This window comes from Polistes canadensis, unplaced genomic scaffold, assembly GCF_001313835.1.
Source record: "Polistes canadensis isolate GaletaPanama2010 unplaced genomic scaffold, ASM131383v1 scaffold_95, whole genome shotgun sequence".
Classification (NCBI taxonomy): domain Eukaryota; kingdom Metazoa; phylum Arthropoda; class Insecta; order Hymenoptera; family Vespidae; genus Polistes; species Polistes canadensis.
Genome location: NW_014569642.1, coordinates 116,965 through 142,434, shown reverse-complemented (window position 1 = coordinate 142,434; position 25,470 = coordinate 116,965). Strand labels below are relative to the sequence as shown.

Genomic DNA, 25,470 nt, shown 5'->3' with positions numbered 1-25,470 from the left:
TAATATCATTTTATATTACTACTTCAAGGTGTCAAGATTATAGAAAAATGTTGTTAAGTACGTGAAAAAAAGATTGTCGGTTTACATGTAACTTTGGATTTGTCTAACATAAATCAAAATCTATAACCCAATTAGGTTGGTCAAACATGCCAGGATATTAGAAAGGACCTAGAGGTAGAAGATTTTGGGGTCTTTTGAGTATTATTCAGTTACTAGAAATAATTCCCCTTCTCTTGGACTCTCTTTGACCTAGGAATGTCTCAGCATTATCCTACACAACCAATGGGGCGGTCCTTTCACATGGTTCAAGGTCTGGTCGACCGTAGGAAGTTTATAAAAGGGTAGTCAGGGCCCTTTCCAAAGTAGTTGTCTTTTCTGTTTCATCTCGGACGTACACGCTATCACTTTCTACCTTTTTTTCAATTTAACAATATTTTGTTTATTTAATTTTTGTTCATAATTATTTTAATCTGTATTTCATTCAAATGAATTTATTTTCTGCATTCCTTATCATTCATCAAAATGTTGATTTCTGGCGAACTTTTTTGTTTTGATTTGGTTTTTTTATATTAGAGAATAATAACATGTGATTTATCGTAAAATTTAAATCTTTGTCTCGGCCTTCGATATAGATTTCTAAGTTGTTATGTATTGTTTCTTCTGAGAAACTTGGTGATTATGAAGTGTGAAGCGTAGACAAGTGACACTCACCGGACGGATGATTCGATTGAAGATTGTAATCGTCGACTTGCAACGTACTGTTCGCTCCACTTCTTGTGAATCTAACGACGTGGTATTGATTGTCGTTCACTTTGACACCTACTTCTCCAACTGGATGATCGTTCGTACCCATGTTATAAACGGCAAATACGTTTCCTTCAACCTACAAGATAAATGATGAGTTATATCAAAATGATATCCAAATAATACGTATATACTTATCCAAATAATTATAAATATCTTTTCTATTTTTGTCTACTAATTCAAAATAAATTAGCGTCTTTTTCATTAATTCGTGATTCTGAACATATGAAATTTATGTGAATTTTTTCTGATAAATTATAAAATATTGTTTAAATAATCAAATATTCTGTGTACTATTTATGATCTCGAATATATAATTTGATTGTGAAATAAACGTGAATACTTTTCCAAATATTTAAAATTACACAAATCTTTTGTTTATTACAATTTATAAATATAATTCTGAAAATATAAATTATGAAATAAATAAAATTTTAAGAAATAAAAGAATATTGTTTATTATAAAATAAAAACATATTAGAAGATAGTAAAAATGGAATAGGGAGGAAGGGAATGAAATGATAAGAGTAAAAGCAGAAATCTTTCTTATCGACGTGGTACTAACAATTTCAATTTCAAGGTAGTCATTGCTAGAGGCTGATTCTATCCTAAGTAAAACCGCGTCGTTCATTCCCGTAACGAATCCAAAAGCGACGGTGTCTTGTTTCATTTCCGGTCTTCGATCGGATGGAAATGTATACGTGATGATTCCTCTTCCTGCTCCAAATTCATATGCCATAGCCTCTGCAAAGATAACGTATCGTCAGTCGGTCTTTGGAAACGATCAATACTCTTACTCTCAATTAACTTCGATTATACGAATAAAACAAATATATTTACAGTAAAATTATCCAAACCAATCATAATTAAAATCCTAATTTTTATTATAATTTTTTCTTTTTATATACAAAGTGTTTCGTAATTGTAGGAACAACTTCTGGAGTGGACAAAGGACACAAAAAGCAATGAAAAAAAATGTGTATTTGAATAATTCGCAACAGTTTATCTTCATAGAATGCATTTGAAATGATCATCCTCGGTTTGTATTCAAGCTTGCAATCGAATTTCGTTGTCTTTACAAAATTTCAGGTACGCGTTATATTTTTTGCCAGCCTTTTTGTAAACGCGCTCGAAGTTCTTTAATGTTAGAAATAGGTGCCGAGTATCCAATTGTTTTCAAATGATTCCTAGAAATAAAAATCTAATTACGCACTTGTAACTTTGAACACGCAACCCATAGAAAATAATGAAGTACTTCTGATAAGAACACCAAGCATTAAAACTGCTAGGAGTAAATTTAATTAACGGAATGCGTAATATCAACAAGAAATATTTACATTTGAGCATTTTCTGTGAAGATTATCTTTCGTGGATTATTGAAACCTAAAAGTAGCTAAAACTTTAAAATATGATCAAATAAGATACGTGTTTGTACGAGTATTTTTTATTTTCTTTTTTGGCCACTGCATAATTACGAAGCGGGTCCTATATTTTACGAAACACTCTGCATTTTTATAAAAAAAATCAGTTGTTTGTAGTTCTGGTATTAATCAATTTTCTTTCTTTTTGTTTGTTTCTACCTTCGCTACAAGTAGGTCCAGAAAAGCTGGTCATGTCGCAATCGCATGTATAACTGTTCCATTGTTGCAAACATGTTCCATGATTCGCGCATACATCGTGAGTGCATTTTTTTCCAGCGTGAAGATTCGCGTATACGTCACATCCGGGTTCGACGAGAGAACTCGGTACAACAGCATCCGAAAGTAAATCTGTACTTTCACCGCTAAGATCCAATGATGCCAAACAACCCTCGAATCCATGCCGGCTAAATATTTGTTTTGGTAGTTGACTGTATTGCGATTTTTCGACTCCACCTGCAAAAGAAAGGAAATATTTATTATCGAATAGAATCGTGGCGTTTTATTTTGCAATATGAAATATTTTATTTATACGAATACGAGAGTTTATAACTTTTCTTTTAAAGATAGATTTAAACGTGGACATTAATTCCAATTCGTTTAAGTCTACAATTTATCATTTTGCATTGTTACTCAATTAAAAATAAATTCATTTAAAGATTTAAATTTTTATTGAATATTTGCACGAACAATTAAATTTGGCGTAATAAACTTTAACGATTACTGATATCCGTACGATCGTAAATGGAACATTACGATTTACAAATTAATTATTTCCAATTGTCCCTGCTTTAGCTTAGAAAATTGATTAAAGGAACCTTCGAGGATGAAGAATGGTTATCAAATAAAAACGAGAACGCGAGTAGTGAAATTTAGTTTCCGCGTGCCATTTAAAAGATCAGATCGAATGAAATTGGGTCGATCGGTGAAAAAATATACTGAAGGAAAAATATTTTCAAAGTTCGTATTTTTTCGAATAAATTTAAATCGAAATGGCTAGATCGATGTTGGCAATAGCTTTAACGTTATCGGTAATTATCGCAATGGCGTCATCGTCGGCTAACCATGATATCAAATTCGAGATATCATCGAGAAACGAAAATCCGCTAATTCCCCATGGCTCAAATATCGACGATTCCTATCTGTATAATTTAATTCACAAACTGAGAAGCTTGAACGAAAAAATAATCCAACCGGAACTTGAACTCTACTTGTTGAAACGAACCTCAAACAAAAATGGGTTTTCGGAAGATAAGCACAAATTGTTTGGTCAAACGGAAAAAAACAACAACATGGTTTGCGAATGCAAGTGTGGTAATAATAAGCAAAGAGAAAGTTCCACACCAATTGGAATTTTCGAGGATGATGATTCAAAATATAACGATGAGTTTGATGAAAGATTCACGTCAGGTTTATTTAATTTCCCAAGAATACGTTGTCCTCAAGGGCAAAAACGGGACATGAGAGGAAGATGTAGAGTTGTAATACAGTAAAAGGTATACAATAATTTGTTTGAATATAATGTTAGAACATGTCTATTTTTCTTTCTCGAAAAACGTCCTTTGTATGATTGAAACGAAACGTATATCTATGAGAAATTATTCGATCATGGATCAACGGCTCTTTATTCGATTACGCAGATTAACGTCGTAGTCACGTAGTTTACAGGATTCTGTCGAGACCGATTAGAAACCCGTCTGGCTGATAAACGATAAAGAGGCAGACAGGGAAAGGGAAAGGGAAAGAGAGAGGAAGAGAATTTGCTTATATTAAATGTCTAAAGCTCGTTGTTCCTTCTTTGATCTTTGAGTTTCTTTCGAATTTTCAAGATCGATATCGATTAAAGTACGAATAATTAAGAATGAAAAAAAGGCATGTCAAAACGATTCTTTTTATTTATTTTTTGTCTATTTTTCCATTTGTAGAAACTGATAGATGATCGGCAAATGTGGAGGAGTTATAGGTATCTTCATTATAATTTTCTTTTGTCATATTTCCCGATTGCGAGTTTTTCTGGTATTTGTTAATTTGAAATAAATAATATATCAAACAATTATTTGTATAAATATTTTTACCCGTTTTACCGTGATTTTTTAATAATTTATTAAAAAAATGATATAATAATTAATATATTTATATACGCTATTACAATTACGCAGGGTGTTTGTTAATATTAAATATATTGTAACGTTGAAAAGTTTCGAGCTCAAGGTAAAAAATTCTTTTTTATGACACGTAGCGTCTATAAAATAAGATTATTTTTCATTATTAAATTATTGTCAATATATATAAATAATATTATATATGTATATATCAATATCGTCAATATATTATATTAAAAATATATTAAAACACAATTTTTAGGATAAGAAATTGAATATCTCGTTGATAAAAAAAACGGTGGGATAGGAAATATGAAGTAAAAGAGAAACTTGTTTTGTTTTCGCATTTAAATAGTACGAAGAAATGTTTTCCCCAATTCGATAAATCTATACCATTAAAGAATTTGGAACTCGTCTGTTTTTGACTCGCTTGCTTCGTTTTGTGTTCAACGTATTTGAACGTGTGCGCGTGACGTTCAATGTTATTCGTTGAAAAGTTATCGGTTAATCGTCGTTACTAGCATACGATGAATAAAATACAATTTTAATTAACGAGCCTCGTTAGCACGTACCTGTATGCATACGTCATATACAATACCTATTATGTTTTTTTAGTCATAAAAATCAGTCGTTTTCGTGAGCAAAAGTTGAAGATGGCTATGAAGCAAAAAAATAAAATACAGAAATAAAAGAATAAATCGATGTGAAATTTGATGAAATTTTATCGATTATTTCTCTCTTTCTCTTTTTCTTCATTTTTTCTTTTTAGATTTTCTCATATTAATGTTAAGTATCCTTTCGACTTTTCGACGGGAATGCAGAAAATGTTTTAAGAGGGAACGTTCTTTAGAAAATCTTGTACGTATTTTATTATTATTATTATTTTGTTGTTGTTGTATTTCGTTTTTATTTGTTACAATTCTTTATTTTCATTTATATTTATAAACGTATCACATTGCAATTAAATACTATATGAAAATTGAAAAAGATTTATCATTTATGATCGATAATGTAACCCCTTGAACATTCATTGTTTCATCTTCTCTCTTTTAACTGTTGTTCTTTCCAATAAGTCAGATTATATTACATTATCCATGTTCTATGTAATGACGGAACGACGTTAATGAATGGCTGATAGCGGAGATAGAGATGCATTTAAATGGAACATTTTCATTATTTTCAAACTTGAAATCTCTATTAACGAAAGAACGAGCTAATATTCTGTTTCCTAAGAATAAAATATTGGAACGTGCTTTTGTGAAATTCACATTGAAAAAAATAACGAAATTAATCAATTAATTCCTTAATGATCAATGACCTTTTCATATTTTTTAAATAATTTTTAAAAATAGTAATTTTAAACAATACTTATAATTATAATTACAGTAATGTGTCAAACGAAGACAAACAATGGTACATTGAATGCAGTATTGTAATTAAGCATTGGTCAAGTAACAGTTTGTTTTTAGATCGCAACCTAAATTATTTCTAAATGATTTTCCTTAAACAATTTAATCTCAATGATTGTTTGACTCACCTATATACAATATTCCATCAAGGTCAAGATTCTCGTTGCTACCTTGGCTGTTAACAGCCGTCACGTGATCGTCTACTGCCAAGGTGTGCCTTTTAGGTGCAGGTCTTCCGATGCTAACGGCATGCCATTTGCCATCATTCAATCTGCTCTTAGAATTGTCCTTGATTCTTACTGGGCCATCTCCCAAATCAAAGACATAATTAATATGTTCGTCCACCAGCTCGACAGCTATAAAGTCACGTTCTCTTCCAGCATTGTAGAGGATCAATCCATTTGGTTCTCGTGTTTTAAACTGTAAGAATTAAAAGTCTAACGTAACGATAAATCATTTAAACATACACAAAATCTCAAAACAATTTTTTAAATAAAAAACTTAATTTACCTTATCATTAAAAAATAAAATAAATATATAACCGTACAATCTTAATCGGAAGTATTTTATTTTTATGAACTGAGAACTTATTTATTACTTATATAAAACAAATTATAACGCAAACTCGTTTAATCCAATTAAATTTGTTTGATATTAAAACGATTGCATTTCGAGTTTCGTTTTGGTTTACAATCGATCGTTTTGCATGGTATATTTTGTGTTGCATGGATAAGAAATATAAATCAGGAGTAAGATTATTTTTTATTGATTATTGTTGGATTAATGAAATCTTTTATTATGATTTACATAGCGACATCCGGTTGGTAGTAAATCGAATGCTATGATTGTTCAAATGAATTATTTGATTAAGGTAACCTTCGAAGGAGAAGGGTGGTTGGCAGATAAAAGTAACGGTGCGCGTACTTGAATTTAGTTTAAAAGCGCATAGAGTCCAACGAACAATGTGAATTTCATTGATTAACGATTGCTATTCGAAACTTACGTTGATATTACTATAACAAGGAAATATTTCCAAAATTGTTTAAATTGTTGTCAAGACGAACAAAAATTTGTTGATCTAATTTTTGAATTGAATTACAAAATTAAATATAAAATTTGTCTTCAAAATTGAAATCGAAATGTGCAAAACAATGTTGACCACTGCGTTGCTCTTGTTAACGATCTTTGTTATAGCATCTTCATCAGTTAATCCTGAGATAGGATTCGAGGAATCGTTCAACAACGAGGATTTGCAATCTGTTGATGGCACTAGTCCCACCAAAAGCTATCAAGGTAATTCCATTCGGAACTTGAGAAGCATTCACGGTTATTCGAGACCAGAACTTGAGGTTTACTTGTTGAAACGACCTGCCGAAACGGACAGAGACATGGTTTGCCAATGCAAGTGTGCAAATAAGCAAGAAAATTCGGATACAATGGAAAGTGTCGAAAATAAAATCCAGCACTTTAACGATCCAGAGAGTAGTGACCCCCCGGATTGGTTTTCTTCTTTCCGTAAACAAAAACCGAAGCTTTCGGACCACATCATTCAAGTACCTATCATTTGTCCAAAGGGCACACAGTTTGCAGCTGGAAAATGCAGAGTAGTGTTTCAGTGATAAGGTTGGCTATTTTTTTTCTTTTTTTTCATTGCAATTGTCTAATCAATTAAAATTGATAATAATTAAACAAAAGTGATACACTTTATTCATTGTTTCCATTGGAAATAACAAATATATGCTGCATGGAAAGTTTGGTTTCGTTGATATTTGTCCTTTTATTTTGTAGAAATTGAAAGAAGATCGGCAACGAGAAAGAGTTGGAGTTATCGTCGTTAAAACTTTATCCCCAATATCACGATTGCGAATAATGATGTATGTTAATTTAAAATAAATCGTTTATCAAAGAATTATATAACATGAGAAATATTTGAGAAGTTAAATTTATTGAATTCGACAATTCACGATCGTTTAGAACGCCTTGGATTTTCAATACGAAAAAATAATTTGTTATTATCATTGACAAAACGTAACTCATTTCCGAACAACCTAATATATTTATTTTATATATTTGTATTTTAAATATGAATCTCCAGTTTGAGTGTTGTTAAAAAGTTAAAGCCTCCGATGTTTGTTCTTCGAAAACTTGGTGAAGACAAATATTTCGAATTTTGTAGTTTTGTTAAAAGAACTTTTGGGACACCCTATATTTATATTGTATATATGCATTCTATTTCTTTTAGCGGAGGAAAGTTTCTTTTTCTCTTTTCTTTCGAATCGATCGTTAGTGACGAGCTCTCGAGTGTTCACGTACACTCTTCTCGTGTATTCGCGTAAGTACTTTCTTCGATAGTTCACAGAGCATGCTTCAAAGGATCGACCGTCGTTTCGAAGCCGTTTTATCCCGTCAAAGGAATAAGCTTATCCCTTTATCCCTTTCTCTCTGTCTATTTCTCTGTCCTACGCTTCTTCTTATTTTTACTAAATTATCTCATACTGATATAGCCTCACTTCTGACCTTCGAGAATATTTCTCTCTTATTTTCAAACAAACTCCAAAGGCGATGAAAAGTAAACGAGTTCTTTGAAAATATGTCGAAACGTGTGAAATTATCTAAATATTGTTTAAATATTCATTTCAGAAAAAGTCTTACCATATTTTATCAATGTTTGTTTTTAATATTGAAATTTATATACAAATTGTTCATAGCTTTAGTTTAATTTTAACGGAGTATTTCATGTTATGAATGAATTTTAATTCAACTTTTTGAAATTGTCCGTAATTTAGGTTTAATGCAAACTGAATATTTCATGTTACAAATAGCGTTTTGCTATTATTAGTGTGTCATATATACGAATAGGGATGAACCCGTATAAATCTCCAAAGATTGCTACTTTTTTTAGTGTCGGAACCTTCAGTTTATTTCGCTTACGCGAACCATCGCGTGATACGTCATGCATACACTTTGTAAGATAGAAAGATAGAGAGAAAATATAAGCAGATATAGGCTCTCACAAGAGGAATGGAAGTTTCCTTTTTAGAACCACCCTACTTTTTTTATCTCTCTTGGATGTGGTTGAAGCTTTTACCTGAATAACCATTGCTCTCATCTTTTTATCGGAACTACATGAATCATCGATATATCATCTTTCGTACAATGAAAAACGTAGATACTCGGATATTTGTGTGTGTATGTGTTTATATTTGCGTACATTCGTTTCGTAATGATAGACACAGTGCAAGGCTTTCATATCTGTTAGTGGATATCCATACACATACACATGTTTTGTGTATACGTGAATTTACGAAACTCTTTGACGAAAGAAGAAGCTTTCTTGAAGCTTCGAAAGATACAATAATACGAAAATATATTAAAATTTCCAAATTGATGGCCAGGAATCAGGTTTTTGTCAGAAATTATTCGTTTCATTCTTTTTTTTTTATTAGGTTTAGGGAGCATTATCATTTCCGCGAGTTTGTTCGAGGTATTATACATAATCGAAAGTTTTATTTTTATTTTATTTTGTTGTTTTATGTTTTTAATTAAAAAAATAAATGAATTATGTACAAACCTGGAAATAGATGTTGGTTTCTACGTAGGCCTTCAATACTGGTAGTCCAACAAACGTATGCTTTGAGGTGAAGGTTACAGGATGATGTACAGGATGATTCCTCTTGCCAAATTTTCCGGTTACTCTGATGATTGGTGTCACACCCTGATGAGAACTTTGATGGCTACCAGCACTTCTGGCTATTTCCAAATAAGGGTAACCATTGAACCAGATTTGTTGAAGCTGTCCAACAAAATGAGGAATGTCTTCGCCGGCGTGTAGATAACCACCAACGTGAAGTGTCCGAAATTGTAAAATGCTTTGCTTACTTAGTTGTGTTTCAGCTAAACAAAAGACAAAGAATAAGAAGAATTAAATGCAATTAAATCTTATGTTAATTTTTAATTAATTCAATTTAATAAATCTCGATTGGGGGAAATATTTATATATATATATAATTTTATTGTTATTATTTTTATTTTATATTTTATTTCTATTTCCTTTAAAAATATCTATAATAATTATTAATAAATACTTTCGAGAGAGAAAAATTGCAAATATTAATCATTTTATTTCTAATTTATATTTCTTTTTAAAATATTTAATTATTAATAAATAATCTCGATATATATATATAAAATCTTATTAATTCTTCGTAATATCGGTCAAGTATCTATTGAGAAACCAGGAAAAAAGGGAAAAAGATGGTATAGTGGGATACGGGGGTAGGTTAATGGAAGAAATTTCAACTCGACAAGATTATCGAGTCGCGTCTCGAGAAAGATAAAATGAAATTATAAGAGAAAGAGGACTCATTAATAGAAGACTCTTTTTCCCTCTCTCTCTCTCTTTTTTTGTTTCCTCGTCATACGAAAACTTTTTCGCAAGTTCGCGAGCAAGTTACATGGAAACTATTTTAATTATTATTCGGCCCGTCAAACCTCGAAATTGTCCTCATCGGATATCTCGAACAATTTCTTCATTGTTCAATAATTTCTTATTTTTTGTTTCTCACAATTTTTTCTCCCATACCCTTACCAAGCCTAATTGTTTCAAATTTATAAACAAAAATTCAATTGAATAAAATAATTTTCTCTTGTAAATAAGGTCCTGCTTCGATCCAATAAATTCGATAAAATTGATTAAAAGTCTTTTTAAAATTATTTCGATAAAAAATACAAAAGAAAAAGAATTCTTGAGGATATTAAGCGAATGGTTTTAGTTGTCTGATATGTCAAATTGTTTTTTTCTTCTTTTTGTCTTTTTCGTTTTGTACATACTCGTCTTTGCAATACGATCGAGCAAGTAAGATTATAATGATCAATTTCTGGAATTGACATGTAGCAGCTGGTAAAATATTCCCTGTTCTTTTTCATATTCCTCGAGTTTGATGATACAGAGCAGAGATTTGCATAATCCCCGATACGTCCATAATCAATCATTTCATAGATTACAGAAGAGATACTTTGATTGTGGGTACGAACGCGTGGACCAGAAGGAAACTGTTTTGTGGTATATATGACACGTTGTAGCACAAACGTGATAAGAAAAATGGATTCTATTTAATATCAAACCAAAGATAATAAGTATAAATTTACAATACAATCATTTACAAACAAAATTTGAGTAACATTTTAATTAATTGATTAAAAAATGAACTTAAAAAATGGTTAAATTTATGTCGTTTAAAGTTTAACGTCAATTTAATATTAAATTATTAAAATGAAAAATAAAAAAAAAACGATATTAAACTTGTTTAACGTAAGTAAAATTTGATCGTGAAATTACAAATAAAATGAGAAAATAATTGGATATTTTTTAGTTGATTTCTAAACGATTTCGTCGATGAAAGTTTGACGACGATTTACGATCCAATTAAACGACGTTTGATTGGCTTGCTTGTATCGTCGTTTAGTCAAGGCGATCCTTAACAGATCCTGCCTACCTATCTACGGCACACTGTAATTTGGAACGTGAGTTTCGTCTTGTTTGCGATTTGTCAACACATCCTTTGGTCGGTAGTGCCTACAGTTAACTCGTTGACTTACTTGAATGAAGTTAGCGCCGTTCAGTTGGAAAATACATTGGACATCGAATTTTTTAATTACAATTTTTCACCAAAATTATATTCTTTTTATTATTCCAGAACAAGAAAGAAAAAGAGAGAACGAGAAGTGAGATAATTAGAACAAAACAACGCCATAAATGGTGTATAATAATCAAGTGGTATACTTAAGATCATTTAAACTAGGCTTGTCCAACCCGTTTGCTTGTGGACTGCATGAACAGTTATGAATGTTGTCCAAAGTTAATCATAAACTTACAAACTTGATAAGATTGCGATTGAAAATACCATTAATAATACTAAAATAAAATTGAAACATACTATTATTTGATTCATGTGTGACCCAAACAAACTTGTCCTCTTCCATTTTGGCCTAGAGAAGCTAAAAGGTAGGATACTCCAGATTCAAACTACGGTGATAATGTACGTAAACTGATTAAAGTTTAGATGCCGAGGACTTGAAGAGCAGGTGAATGCTTTTCAATTTAATACACAAATTTGAATAGAACTATGGCAAAAAAGAAGAGGAAGAAGAATTTGCAAATAGATTAGCAAACGTTTGGTTGAAAGAAGTCTCGGAGGATAAAAGTATATTAATCTTCTGTAAAAGTTATGAAACACTTGAACATATTTCTTTCATTGCTAGTAATAAATTACTAAATGATAAGCGGCAAGGAAAGTAGACTGACGCATAAAATAGAAAATAAATATCTTGAACATAGTGAACTGACATAGAGTACATAAATACTTTGAAATAAAATTAACCAATCAAATGAACAATGCATTTTCTATGAAATATAAAAATTCAAATATCAATTTCAAGCATACGAGTACATCTAATGCTGAAAATGAGAATGAATTTATTTAGAAATAATCTAAAGAAATAAAATATTAAAAAAGATGGATATTTAGTATAAATCTAAGTAAAAGCAATATTCTATTGTTTAACAAGTTATAGTTTGAGAAGATGATAAATCAATTAACAAATTTCATCCGAAGCTTCCATCCTCTTGGACACAATAGAGAAACTTGGAGGCTGGCTGCCTGAAGCGCAATATCCATAACATAATCGATATACGCTTGATTCGCCAATCAACCGCACGTAGCTTTGCCCTTCTATAACGTCACATACAACATCAGTGGTGCTCCCTTTTCCTTTTCCGTTCCATAAACCACCTACGCGGTCTCTCTCTCTCTCAACGTACATAGTTCGTCCGAGAACCGATAGTGAAATACTTCCACCTGCGAATCTTCATTCGTGGAACACCCTATTAAACCTATGGCGACTACCACCAATATTGAGTTAGGTGGCAATACCCTAAATTGCCACCCTAACTCTCCTGTTCCTCTATCCTTCGTCGATATTATCGCAGAAGGACGATAAAGTTCATCGTAAATATTTATCGATTACGTCAGCTACCTTCTAAACACGAAAAATCGTATTTAAATATACCTACTGAAAAATAATAAAAATATATATTCACTATTGTTTATAATTATATGTTCAGTCGAAAGTAACTAACCCATATTTATTCTAATCTGATTATTTGATTAAATCTTAATATTATTATTTTTGTAAATATAAAAGTGTGTTGTCTTTGAATTTAATTGTTTGTAAATCAACACCAAAACTTTCAATCGAATATTTTTGTCAATTTATGAATCATTTAGAAGAAACAAATTTGAAAATGTTAAGAAAAATGATTTTGTAGCTCGAAAAGAGAAGGTATTTTCTAGTTGACGAATTTGTAGTGTCGTGTGGAGTACTCGATGCGCATCGTGTAGCTCGTAAATTTTTCCGTCGCGTAATAACGACCGCAATTCCAGAGCTTATTTTTCTTACTTCCAGTTTTCGCAGTGTTGGTGTTAGAAACGGCGCGAAGTGCATTCAAAGAAGTCGTCCTCTCTCTCTTTCTTTCTCACGTAATACTAGTAAGAACTGCATTTGCATCGTATCGATTCACGAGCACGTTCCTTCGTTCCTTCATTTCTTCGTTCGTTGGTTGGTTCAATGGTGTTAGAGTAGTTGTAAGAATCGATATACGATTCCAAGTTCTCGTTTCTTCGAGAGGAACCATTTTCTTCGTAGAGAGAAAAAAAAAATGTATTGTAAAAGAGAAAAGAAATAAATAAATGGGACCTTCGAAACCTTTCTATTGAAAACCTCGTACCATATTCCCTCTTTCACATCGATATTTTTTTTCCTTCATTTTGCTTTTTTCTTATTTATTATATTTATTTATTTTTTCTCAACTTCCTTACGTAGGTAGGTTTTCGTGTTTTTTTCTTTCTCTTTTTTTTTCTTCCATTCTCCCTACCTTTCCATTTTCTTACGCGTCGTTTGACCGAATTGGAAAAGTTTTGAGGACTCGGAACTCGGCTTTCGAGAGTGTTTGCGAAAATTTCCAGATATCCTTATCCTTAATTTCGTGTAACTAGATTTTCTGTTAAATTTTTCCAATTGAACAAATTATATTTCATTTAAAATTTACAGTAAATTAATATTATATGATAAATATTAATTGTTTCAATAAACATTATTGGATTGTTCTGAAAATAATTCCATTTTTCGCATAGAGATTTCGTTTGTCGTCTTTACCGATATCTAACTTTACTCTAAACCCCAAAATTATTTTACATTCTACTAAGAAATAATTCGAACGTCATTATATATATATATATCATATTGTGTAATATAAGGCACATAATACAAAAGTTGAACAGAAAATTCCTGCATAAAATTCGACAATCGAGAGCTTCAATCCAAAAGAAAAAACTAATCTTCCCCACCATACTTATCTCCATCTCTAAATTGAGTTCCCTTATAATATTCTTCCATCTTTCCTTATGTCGCATGAATTCAACGAATGCGAGCGACGACGGCAATTTATCTGTACACCATAAAAGCGATTGTCATTTTTAATATAATCGTTTCCAACTTACAAAGAATTCTCTTGGATTATGAGCTTTAAGCTACCGTAAAAAAGATTATAACTTTATTCATTACTACAGATTTTATTAAAAGTACTGTGACTCGCGTAAAACACACACACAGACACACACACAGAATTTCTCTTACAATTCTTATTTCACAAATATTTGTAACACTGGCCGATCCTGCAAATCCAGCCACGAATCGGAAATTTAAATAGAGTCGTTGATAAATAAAAATTTGCTTAGAAATTCATACGAATCAATGAGCACGTCGCTAAATTGTCCCTTTTTTCTTTACATTGTTTATCTCATTGTAAATTTCTTTACTATGAATGAGATTGTTGTTGGTGGCATGGATGACTAATGACTAATTTTCCAAAGGCATCAGGGTGGGAGGGAGGTAGGAAGGGGGCGGAGGAATGCAATTGCAAATTCGAAATGCACTCCGGGGGAAGGGTGAGGATGAAGAGGGTGGGATGGTGGGAGGGAGGGAGGGAGGTAGAAGCTCCGGGTGAATTGGTCGAGCGATTTGCATTCGTCGGACGATGCTTCGAATCGAGATGACCTTATGAATGCTAATTGAAGATTTTCCAGGATCGTTCGGCCGTAGTTGTGTTCAACTACATCGATACACTATTATCGTCCACACGTATTTTGCTTTTCGTTGACGCGATATCGATCGAAAAATGTATTCGAGGAGTATTGCAACGAATTAGAATTTATATTCATATGATTAGTGTATTTTAAATATTAGATTGTCCTAAAATTTCTTACATTTTTTTAAACAATTTTATATACACAATATTTGTAAGGTGATTGAGTAGAATGAATAGTATAAAATTTAATAAAATTATATACATTTTTAAATAATATTTATTAGAAAATATTTAAAAATATATTATGCGTGTAAAATTTATTAAATAAAAGCTATGAACTCTTGTGACGATCCAATATGCATAAGTATATAAGTGTTTGTATAATTTGTAAGTATATTTATGTATGCATACTCTTTTGGTGTCAAGCTAAAAAAAATCTATTAACGCATTTTTTTCTGTCACCAATAGGAATAGGGTTATTAGGGTGGTTTGTTTTAAATGAATCATTCGGTATGCATACTTGTACGTAAAATCGTTTCGATATATCTCGTTAAAGTTTCTCTACGATTTTCTCCAATTATTCAAATTTGTGGTAGCAAGTAGAAGTAGAAGAAGAAGAAGAAGAAGAAGAAGAAGAAGAAGAAGAAGAAGAAGAAGTAAAGAAATGAATGAGAAGAGAAATCGAATCTCTCTCGAGTCCGCGATTCGTGTTCGCGGACTTGCGATTTACAGTAGGGAAATGGAACATGGAAAAGTTTTCTCGAGAAGAAGAAGAAGAAGAAGAAAAAGAAGAAAATGAAGAAGAAGAAGAAGAAGAAGTATAACGAGCCGCTGAGAGAAGGCTGGCTTGGCTTTCCAAAGGTTCTCGATATTTTTCCATGATAAATTTAATGCCACTTACGTTCCTAAACCGTGACTTTTAACGATTTCATTCGGTTCTGTTTCCTTTCTTTTCCTTTTGTTTCGCTCTCTTCCTTCCTTCCTTCCTTCCTTCCTTTCTTTCTTTCTTTCGCAAATTTTCTTATCTTTGGAGAAACAGAGAACGTGGAGGAAAATCGTGTCGCTTTAATAACGTGGGAAAACTTTAGCGAGGATTTTGCCAACGAATGAGGAAAGAGAGAGAATGAAGATTATAATCTTTCTTAGGTGGGGCGTAAAAAAAATGGTGGATCAAGGAAAAAGAAAGGAAAGACCTTTTCGAAAGGAAAACTTTTTTAAACGGAACACAAAAGACGTCTTCTCGATAACAAAGAATCAGAGTGAGATAAAGATGTAAATGCTTCTAGTTGGAAAATTATTGTCCACGTTGAAATTGTTCTTCGATCTTATAAGCTGCTGGATAATATTATCCACAAGCTTGCATAAATCTTGGTAAACCAAATGATCCGGTACGGCAAAATTGCAAGAGGATCAATTTCACCGTGGAAATTGATTATCGAAAGGCGGTTGAATTCACTTTATGGGGGAGGGAGAAAGAAAGAGCGATAGAGAGAGAAAGAGAAAGAGATATCAGATATGACTTCCTTTTTTACTGTAATTTAGGTTTCAATTTTTATTAGATACATATACATATATGTTACGGTTAATGTGGAGAAATGTGGAATGTCTGAACAAATGAAAACAAGTTTAGGGCATTATACCTACACATATTGGGTAGGTCAATAAGTTTAGTAGGAATTTTTAATAAAAGCTGCGATACAATTTTTCTACGTTATATTTAAAATCAATTACTTTCTTTTCAAGATTTTTTAAATTTACTTTCTTTTTCTAATATCAGATTGTAAGAAAGATTTTACAAAATACATTCTGTTTAGTTTAATGTTCTAACAAAAAATTTCGTTTATAAAATTTGAAAAAGAGTAACTGTTATCTAATATAATTTAAAAGCTTTTGCTTGACCTAGAAACTTTTGACCCATCATCCATTCAAAATTCCGATACAAGTTATTAGCCAACCTAATTAATTTATATATAAATACATTTACCAATTATTTCCTATTTAATTAATTAGAATTGTTTAAATATTCAATTATTTACTTGTTTGTATGTCATATTTTTTTGTCCTGTTTTATTTCATATTTTTATTTATCTATTTATGCATATTGTATTATCTTCCTCGTAGCAACATATTATCAGATGATAGAAAACTTTTTTATTCGAATCACGAAGTCTATGAATCACGTTTCCACGAATTTTCTTTCTCTTCGGATACTTTTGAATACTCATGCACATATTCACACACACATATGCAAAATTTATTATTTCTTTTTTTCAATTTTTAATATCGATAATGTAAATATTATCGGGAAATAAATTTGTTTGATATGAAATCCAATAATAAATGAATAAATGACGAGTTTATATAACGAATGAACAATGTATCGAATAAAATGAGCCCCTAGAGTGAGAATTACGAGTCTCGTTCGCATGTATTCCATACGGTAATATCAACTTTAATTACATGTTCATTGTTTAAACAATTAACATTTTTGGTAAATAGTTTCTAGTGATATGAGTAAGTAAAGTACTTTGAAAGTAAATTATTGAGACAAATTTTCCTGCTAATTTACAATTTAATTAAATAGTTTATAAGGATACGTTTTTTAAAAATAAATGGTAAAGTAAGTGGTTAACTGAACACGTGGTCTATAATTATACCACTCGTTCTACGTTTAGAAATAAATGTTTGTCGGTATGTGTATTGGTTATGTAAAATAATTTTTAAGTGCTCTGAATATAACAAAATAAACAAATAATTCTCTATAAATTGGTGTAAACAAAATTTGATTTAAAAAACAGGATAAATATGTCTGTTATGCTTTTTTTACATTTGTAATTTAATTAAAACATTTTTTCTTTTTTCCTCGTACTTTTTGCTTAAAATTTTAACAGAGATAAAAATTACAAAGTTTTGCTAAAAATAATATAAAGCACTATTTTTAAAAAAGAGGAATATTTTTAAATCTTTTATAATTTTAACATCCCCTATTTAAAATGTAACATCTAATTTTATATTTCACTCTCTTATATATAAAAATATTACAAATTTATATTATAATTAATAATGAAGTTTTTTTAGAGAACTAAGAAAGTTCGTGCCGAGTTAATCGAAATAAATAAATAAATCATAAAAAACGGCACAAACTGTTTTGGTTGCCTCAAATTCAAATTATGTAAAAAATATAAAAAAGCTAGGATTGTTTTATTTTGGTCTTCGTTTAAATCAAACGAAGTTTAAAAAAGTTTATCGAAACATTTGACAACGTTATGCTATCAAGAAGAAAAAGAAACATTTAGATGTTTGGGTAGATCTCGAGGATTCACAAGCACTGAGTTTGACCTGGTTTCCTTCCGGTCGGTCTTTCCTCTTGGTTCTCCACGTTTTATCGTTCTTTCTCTCGCACCTTTTTCTTTCCGGTTACCGCATACTTTATTTTCACCGAGAGATAGTACAAAGAGAGAGAGAGAGAGAGAGAGAGAGAGAGAGAGAGAGAGAGAGAGAGAGAGATTTATATATATATATATAAATCGAAAAAGAGGGAAGAAGAAACGGCATTATATACGTTTATCCAGTCCGGAAGTGGCGGCTGCTCATCGTCCGGTAGCAACGTTAGCTTTGCTCCAAATTCTCCGACAATTTTTCAATTTATAGTTTTCCTCTCGGTCGCTGAAGTTTTCAACGGACGACTACGACTACGACGAGGAGGAGAACAAAGAGAGAGAAGTAAACTTTAAAGAGAAGCGAGGAGGAGAAAGTTCGATTTCGAAAGGAGTTTAGTTCTTTAAGTATGATTGTAAACAGTTTCCGAACATGTCAAACTGTTCTCTGCAAATTGCTTCAGAATGTCACTTGATAGTTAACGTTTATTACGTTACTATTTAGTGCGACAATAACCTATTAACTCTAATTTACTATAAACTTTACTATACGAAACTGAAATATTTCATTTTTACTTTGTCACTTATAAGAAAATTTTATTTTTTAGTTTTTATAAAAAAAAAAACCAATAAATTATATTGATTATTTATTTAGATGGAAAATACATAAGAATAATAATTATAATCAATGAATGTATGTATTATATGAGATGTTGATCTGTTAGAAAAATCGAAAGAAATTTGAGAAAAGGATTTAAAGAGACTTCCTCTTTTCGAACTAGTCCAAAAGCAAATCCCTAGGGAACGCGTTACGAGGATTTATGTTTAAGAGTTTTCGCAGGGCCAAGCAAGTATCTACCTTTCTGCCCGTATTGGTATAGTACTGTATCGTATAAGATAGGATACACGCGTGTTCCTCTTGTGTTTGTAGAGGTTTATCTGGAACCGTCTCTAGGAATTCCAGTTGGAATTGCCGAGCTCACGCTGTGGCTGCTGTCGGATATTTATGCTAAATAGGGATTTTGAAATACGATATTGCTCCCTTGCGCGGTTTCCCTGCGAACGTAGAAATATCCTAAGAGAAAGAAGGCCAGAAGACCTGAGAAAAAGAGGAGAAGGAGATGAAGGGCGCTTAGGATCTTTCCAAGTGAATACCGTAGAATACTGAAAGGAGAAAAAGGTCCAAGTAATTTCCTTTTAATTTTCAAATGAGAACGATATATTTATGTCTATTTTCATACTTTTATCCTCCGCCCCATTCTTCCAAATAAATATAAGCCTGTTCAACATGTTGACCGTCACGTAGATCACTGTGACCAGTTTTTGTTCTTTCCATGAGATCATGGGCCTAACTTGGCTCGCGAGCCTTATTTGCCAGACGAGGCCAAATTGGACAAGGCATTTATTTAAGTCAACTTCCTATCTTTTTGTTGCGATAAGGTCATTTTCAGGTCAATATGCATTTGTAGGGTGCATATACACCTAGAGAAATGTATGAAAATATACATTTTCAACGAAATTAAACTGCTCTCAGCTTGACCTGTAAAGTCGCTTCAATAAATATGCTTAAATCCCAAACGTGTTTCTCTTGGGTGCTCCTACTTACGTAAACTAATGCGCGTTTCGTGCTAACTTCTCTTATCGTTCGCAGTTCTGGAATCGTTAATATAACGCGATCACGTTATTTCTCACAGTTTTGACCTAATATCGAACACGCGCCCGGCAAATGACGTATTCGATTTGACGAATAAACGATCGAATAGCTTTCTGGTATATACGTTCATCCATTTTCTTCATATACACATACATATGCAGATATATGTATTGAGAGAGAAAGAAAAACAGACAGAGAGAGGAGAGGAGGGAGAGTAACTTTTTGATCTCGAAATGAAGCAAATGGTACGTCGGGTCCAGACATAAAATAGTTGATTAGTTTCGGAACAGGGTGCACTCAGTTTATATTATTTGTACATGTATATTGTATGTGTGTGTATAGTATATGTGTGTTTCGTTTTGTTATTGTTACTATTACTACAGATTATCGGGAGAGAATAAAACTACTCTCTCTCTCATTCTTTTATTTTATCTTTCTCTCAAATTGATTCATCCTAAAATTCGTTGCAATTTATTACAAATGGACAATTTTAATCGCAATTACAGTAACGAATAAAATATTTTACATATTAAACTTACCTCGTATGGCAGGTTCGTCGTCGACTTGGAATTTTAACGAGCTTGCTCTTCTCGAGAACCTCAAAACGTGCCACATGTCGTCGTTCAGACCCTGTCCGACTGTCAAGCTCTGAAAGCACAACAAAAATTTAGATGTGTTAGTAATAAGAAATTTGTTCTTTTAAGTAATTTTTTCGATGAATTTTATATTCATTTTTGACAAAACATACGATAAAATGAAATACAAATTTCTGTCTGTAAAAACATTTAAAATCACATTAAATTATATCGCATAAAAATTTCACGTTTACTAAATAGAATTATATACATATATATATATATATTTTCTTTGTAACACTTGTTACGCGATCACGTAAGAATGTACATAAGGAAAAAAGAGAGAGAAGGAAAAGGAAGTAGGGTGATTAATCGGTCGTTAAAGAATAAAAGGAGGTCATTAAATACTTTCCAAGACCTTTTATCGGTTTGCCACTTTACACGTTCGCACGATTCTCCGATTATAGGTATTATTCGTTCGGAATATTCGTTGCCTCGTAGTCATTCGCTTACATTATTTGTCGGGGGTTGGAGGAAGGGGGTGTAGCCAGTGGCGGATTAAAGAGAGGTCGCAACGTTATCGCGTGCTCAACGCTGAGCGTTTAATTTCCGTTCTCTGATTTTTACCGATATTCGTCGTTTACATGCGCTCACTGAGTTTATCCTTGCATGTATATACATATCTGGATGTTTATGTATGTGTGAAGGTGTATATATACATCTCGACGTGTGTTGAATTGGCACCGGTGATGCATGCTCTGCTTAAATGCTGAGGAAATATCTGTTGAGAAATTTGACGAACAAAAATTTACATCTACAAATATTTCGATCAATAATGAAGAAGAAGATAATAATAATAATAATAAATTTTATTATTATTGATCATTCTTCGCTCAGATTTTAACTGATGAAATTTTTCGATTAGATTGTTCGTTTGTATGAAAATAAAATGATGAAGAAAATAAAAAAACGAGAGTTTATAAAAAAGAAAAGATAATAATAAACTAATGAATCTTTTTAATCTGCTAATTTCATGGATGTAGTTGATTTTTGATATAAAAATAAAAATGTGTAGGTCTTGCTTTTGCTTGAAAATATTTTTTTTGCTCATAGTATTTGTATAGCATATGTAAGGATAATTAAAAGTAGACATATGCAAAGTGTTACTGGATCATAGGTACAGCGAGAACAGCATCTCCGTAAATAATAAAGTAACTTATTTATAAGGAATGCAATTAAATTTTTTTCTCACAAATTAATACATAATTCGTTTAGCCTAATTAACGAGTTTATGGTGTTACGAGACTCTGTTTTTTGCCTCGTTAATAAAAGAAACTAGTTGGGAAAGAGGAATTTCATTAATTGATGGATACGATTACAGTGGGGGCAAAAAATTGAATTTAAAACTTGTCTTCTATTTCTCTCTCTCTCTCTCTTTCTCTCTTTCTGTTATATTCTTTTAATCCATTTTGTATCAGCTCCTTAAATAATTGAGATAAGATTCGATTAAAAATGAACATCGTTTAAAGATTATTTGGGAAAGGATGTTAGAGTGTAGGAACAATCTCTGTTTGGCCAATAAAACGTCCATCTTATTGTTGCAGGATGCTCGATAACGTTGACGTAGAGCTGACGTTAGGTGACAAACGTGCGTCAGCCGGTGGATGATACACGAGCATCGTCTACCCCATAGTATGACGTTAGCAGGACACCCGTTGCAAGAACAAACAGATAGTGACGAGTTGTCCAAATTTATGAGGGTTTAACCAAATGAGACTCTCCTTCTCTATCTCTCTCTCTCTCTCTTTTGAATGCTTGGTCGACGGCTACTGTTTACTATTCTCAACCGAATCGATCATCATGTTGATGTTGATGTTGTTGTTGCTGTTCCCAGCCAATGAGATTGATTATGGAATATCGACGATTGGAGAGTTTTCATAATTGAAATATATTACGCGCTGGGAAAGAAGAATTTTCATATGAATATTATTGTTCATATAAAATAAGAGAAGATTATTGTTATTTTATTCAAAGTAGAAAAAGAGAGAGTAAGAGAAGGAACATGTAAACATTATTATTATGCAAGGAATATTTTCAATAAAAATGAACATTTCGATAATCTACCGAAAAACATGCGAATATTATTAAATTTTCATACAGATATCCCAAGAGCGGATGAAAGCATGATCTTCAGAGTCCCGTTCAAATAAAGTATCCCCTTTGAAGTACAAAAATAGAAATAAAAATAATTTAAAATAAAAATTGAGAAAAAAATAAATTATACAAAATGGAGATTGAGTCGCTACAACTAAAACTTGGGTTAATTAGGGTAATTAGGTAGATTCCTAAATAAGGTTAGTCTTAGGCTCTCAAAGTTAACGCTAACGTTTTGCTTGATTTTTAAAGATTACACGCGAAGTGATCTCTCTCAATTTTTTTTTCTACAAAAAAAATATCACTCGAATACATCTTTCTTTCCTTTGCTCAACAATTTATTTAGCAATTCTTGTTTCTATCCTTTTCTATTGAACAGTTCGATATTCCCGAGATGTACACGAACGATAATTAATTCGTTAACCATAGAGATGATCTTTCGATTGATACGTAACGCGAATGCAGAGACAAAATTTATTTTCATTATAAATAAATATCAATCTGACAAAGTAATCTGATTTTATTCGCACAGATCGATCAAGCTCGAATTAGTTTAAATATCTGTCCCCAAAGGTGTTCGCACACCTATGTATACGACCTTATTAATTGTTCGTATAAAAATATATTTTCTATCTCTCTTTCTTCTCTTTTATCTTCTTACAAGTTTGTCCGAAAGTAATTATCCTTACAGATAATTAAACAAAGCGGTGAAATTAATAGTTCATGAAAGTCGAACAATTGCCGTAAGTAATTTCGATCAAGTTTGTTTCTTTCGCACATTTATAATATTTCAATTATAGATTTATAGAGTGAAGAACATTCTACATATATACATATGTATTCCCGTATTCGGTTAGCAGTTCGATTTTGTTAAATTTTCGTTTAACATCGCCAGTACCTTAGGTATTACTACGGGAGTAGATAATGGTAATATCTATATATTATTCTCTCTCATCTTGGATTCTCTTTAACGTTCCACGAATTACATCCTGAATAAATTGAATTTGGTAGAAGGGAGAAAGGAAAATAAAATCGCCGGTTGGAGCTGCCTATTTTTCTAGACTTCATTCGAACGTGTCGATTTTCGACGTGGAAGAAGAGCCTACTACTTTTTTGGATAGCTAACGTGTCGCACAAAAAACTGTTTGCCACCGTCGAACACCCTCAATTCTAACCCCAACCCCAACCCCAACTCTCACCTCGAACCATCGCAACCATCAAGAGTAGAAGAAACGTATGCGCTCTTTTTCAAGCTGAGAGTGAAATTACATGGAAAGTCTATCGCGCGAGCGGATATTACGATTCCTCTTTTCTGAATATCATTGTCGTTTCTCTCCTGGGAATAGAAAATCGCACCCTCGTTTATTTCGCATCTCTAACATCGTCTCGTCATCTCCATGCATAGTACACACTTATATATTTTTGTATGTATTTAAATATTGAGTTTTCGTAAATAAAGTATTACAGATTTGTATCCAAGAAGTGTAGGATTTTTAAGATATTTTTTTTATGTGAGTTATCTAATTTCAAGACTCACATTTATTTATTTTTTTTTTATTTAATAGAAAATTTTTATATTGGTTCTTTCAAATAAAATGCTATTGATTTTTCTCGGATAGGTATATAAGATTTTTGAAAAATATTCAGATAAATATGAATTATTATGGCAACGTGTTTTAAATAAAAAGAAAATCAAACAATTAGCGATTTTTCAAAATATATATTTTACCAAGTTATTTTTTCTATTATTTTAAATAACCAAATAAGAAACAAAAAGAATACTTCATATTCTCATTCGAATTAAAATTCGTAGGAAAAAAAGAGGCTACCAGAACTGTTCAATATTTGAAAATTAGTATCGTCGATTCTCGTATGCTTTTTAAAACTCGACAGCAAACCAATACATATACAACGTAAAAACGAATACACGTAGGATCATGTTGTAAAACAAGTACCATCGAGCATTCAGATTTTTTTCGTATGTGTTCCATCCCCTTCACCTTTCCACGCTTTTATTCACGATAGTAATCGAAGCTAGCGTGGAGACTCGCTTTGTTTTATTTTCTTTTTCTTTTTTATTTTATAGATATGCACATATATACCCTCCTACGCTACATAATATATATATATATATATAACACTAGAAAACTAATTGCCAAAGTGTAAAATGTATTACTAAAATGTATAGACATATATTTGTGTATGCAGTTATTGCATTAACATAAGTTAGATATTTTAACAACGTTTATCGGAAAAATGTAATTTTTCAGCGAATAGTGACGTTTGAGTTTCGATTAACTTAATCATGAGTATCTGTTGAAATCATAAAGACGGAAAGAAAGAGAGAGGGAGAGAGTTTCCGATTTTCAGGTTTGCAAGCGATTAGCAGTCGGACATTTCGCCACAGGCAAATTGTAGAAGGCAGCGCATTAACGGATCAATTATTTCATACGATTATCGAGAGCCCGTTAGGCATACTGCATAAGATCGAAATGTTATCGCGAATTACATAGACATTTGGTCACCACTCAATACTTTCTCAAGTTCTATGTTCCCTCTAATAATAACTTACATTAGAACCTTTCCCTATCTATATATGTATGTGTATATAGTTAGATGGTTTTCGAGTAAGTACTTCAATAGATTCATGTTTGATCTTCTCTTACACGTCGTCTTTCAATGTTCAACATCTGAAAGATTTTCAACTTTAATGAACGGTATTACATACTTACTTACTTCACGTGTTATTGATAATCCACATTCTAACTTTGAATCGTCAATGAACGGAATATTTCATGATTTGTTCATAATTTTATTTGATATTCGTTTATT

The 25,470-nt window shown here is 31.7% G+C and overlaps 1 protein-coding gene across 7 annotated transcripts in view; it reads right to left on the bottom strand.

Annotated features, from left to right (window-relative positions):
• The window catches only part of LOC106787181 (neurexin-3-like), a 132,215-nt gene that overhangs the window by 32,415 nt on the left and 74,330 nt on the right, over window positions 1–25,470 (bottom strand). For all 7 annotated transcript variants that reach the window (XM_014749318.1, XM_014749320.1, XM_014749321.1 and 4 more), the window contains 6 exons: window positions 20,449–20,557; window positions 9,305–9,627; window positions 5,862–6,153; window positions 2,385–2,678; window positions 1,370–1,548; window positions 712–883 (listed from right to left, as the gene is read on the bottom strand). In XM_014749318.1, coding sequence (XP_014604804.1) covers window positions 712–883; window positions 1,370–1,548; window positions 2,385–2,678; window positions 5,862–6,153; window positions 9,305–9,627; window positions 20,449–20,557 — 1,369 coding nt within the window. The remainder of the gene's footprint in view (window positions 1–711; window positions 884–1,369; window positions 1,549–2,384; window positions 2,679–5,861; window positions 6,154–9,304; window positions 9,628–20,448; window positions 20,558–25,470) is intronic.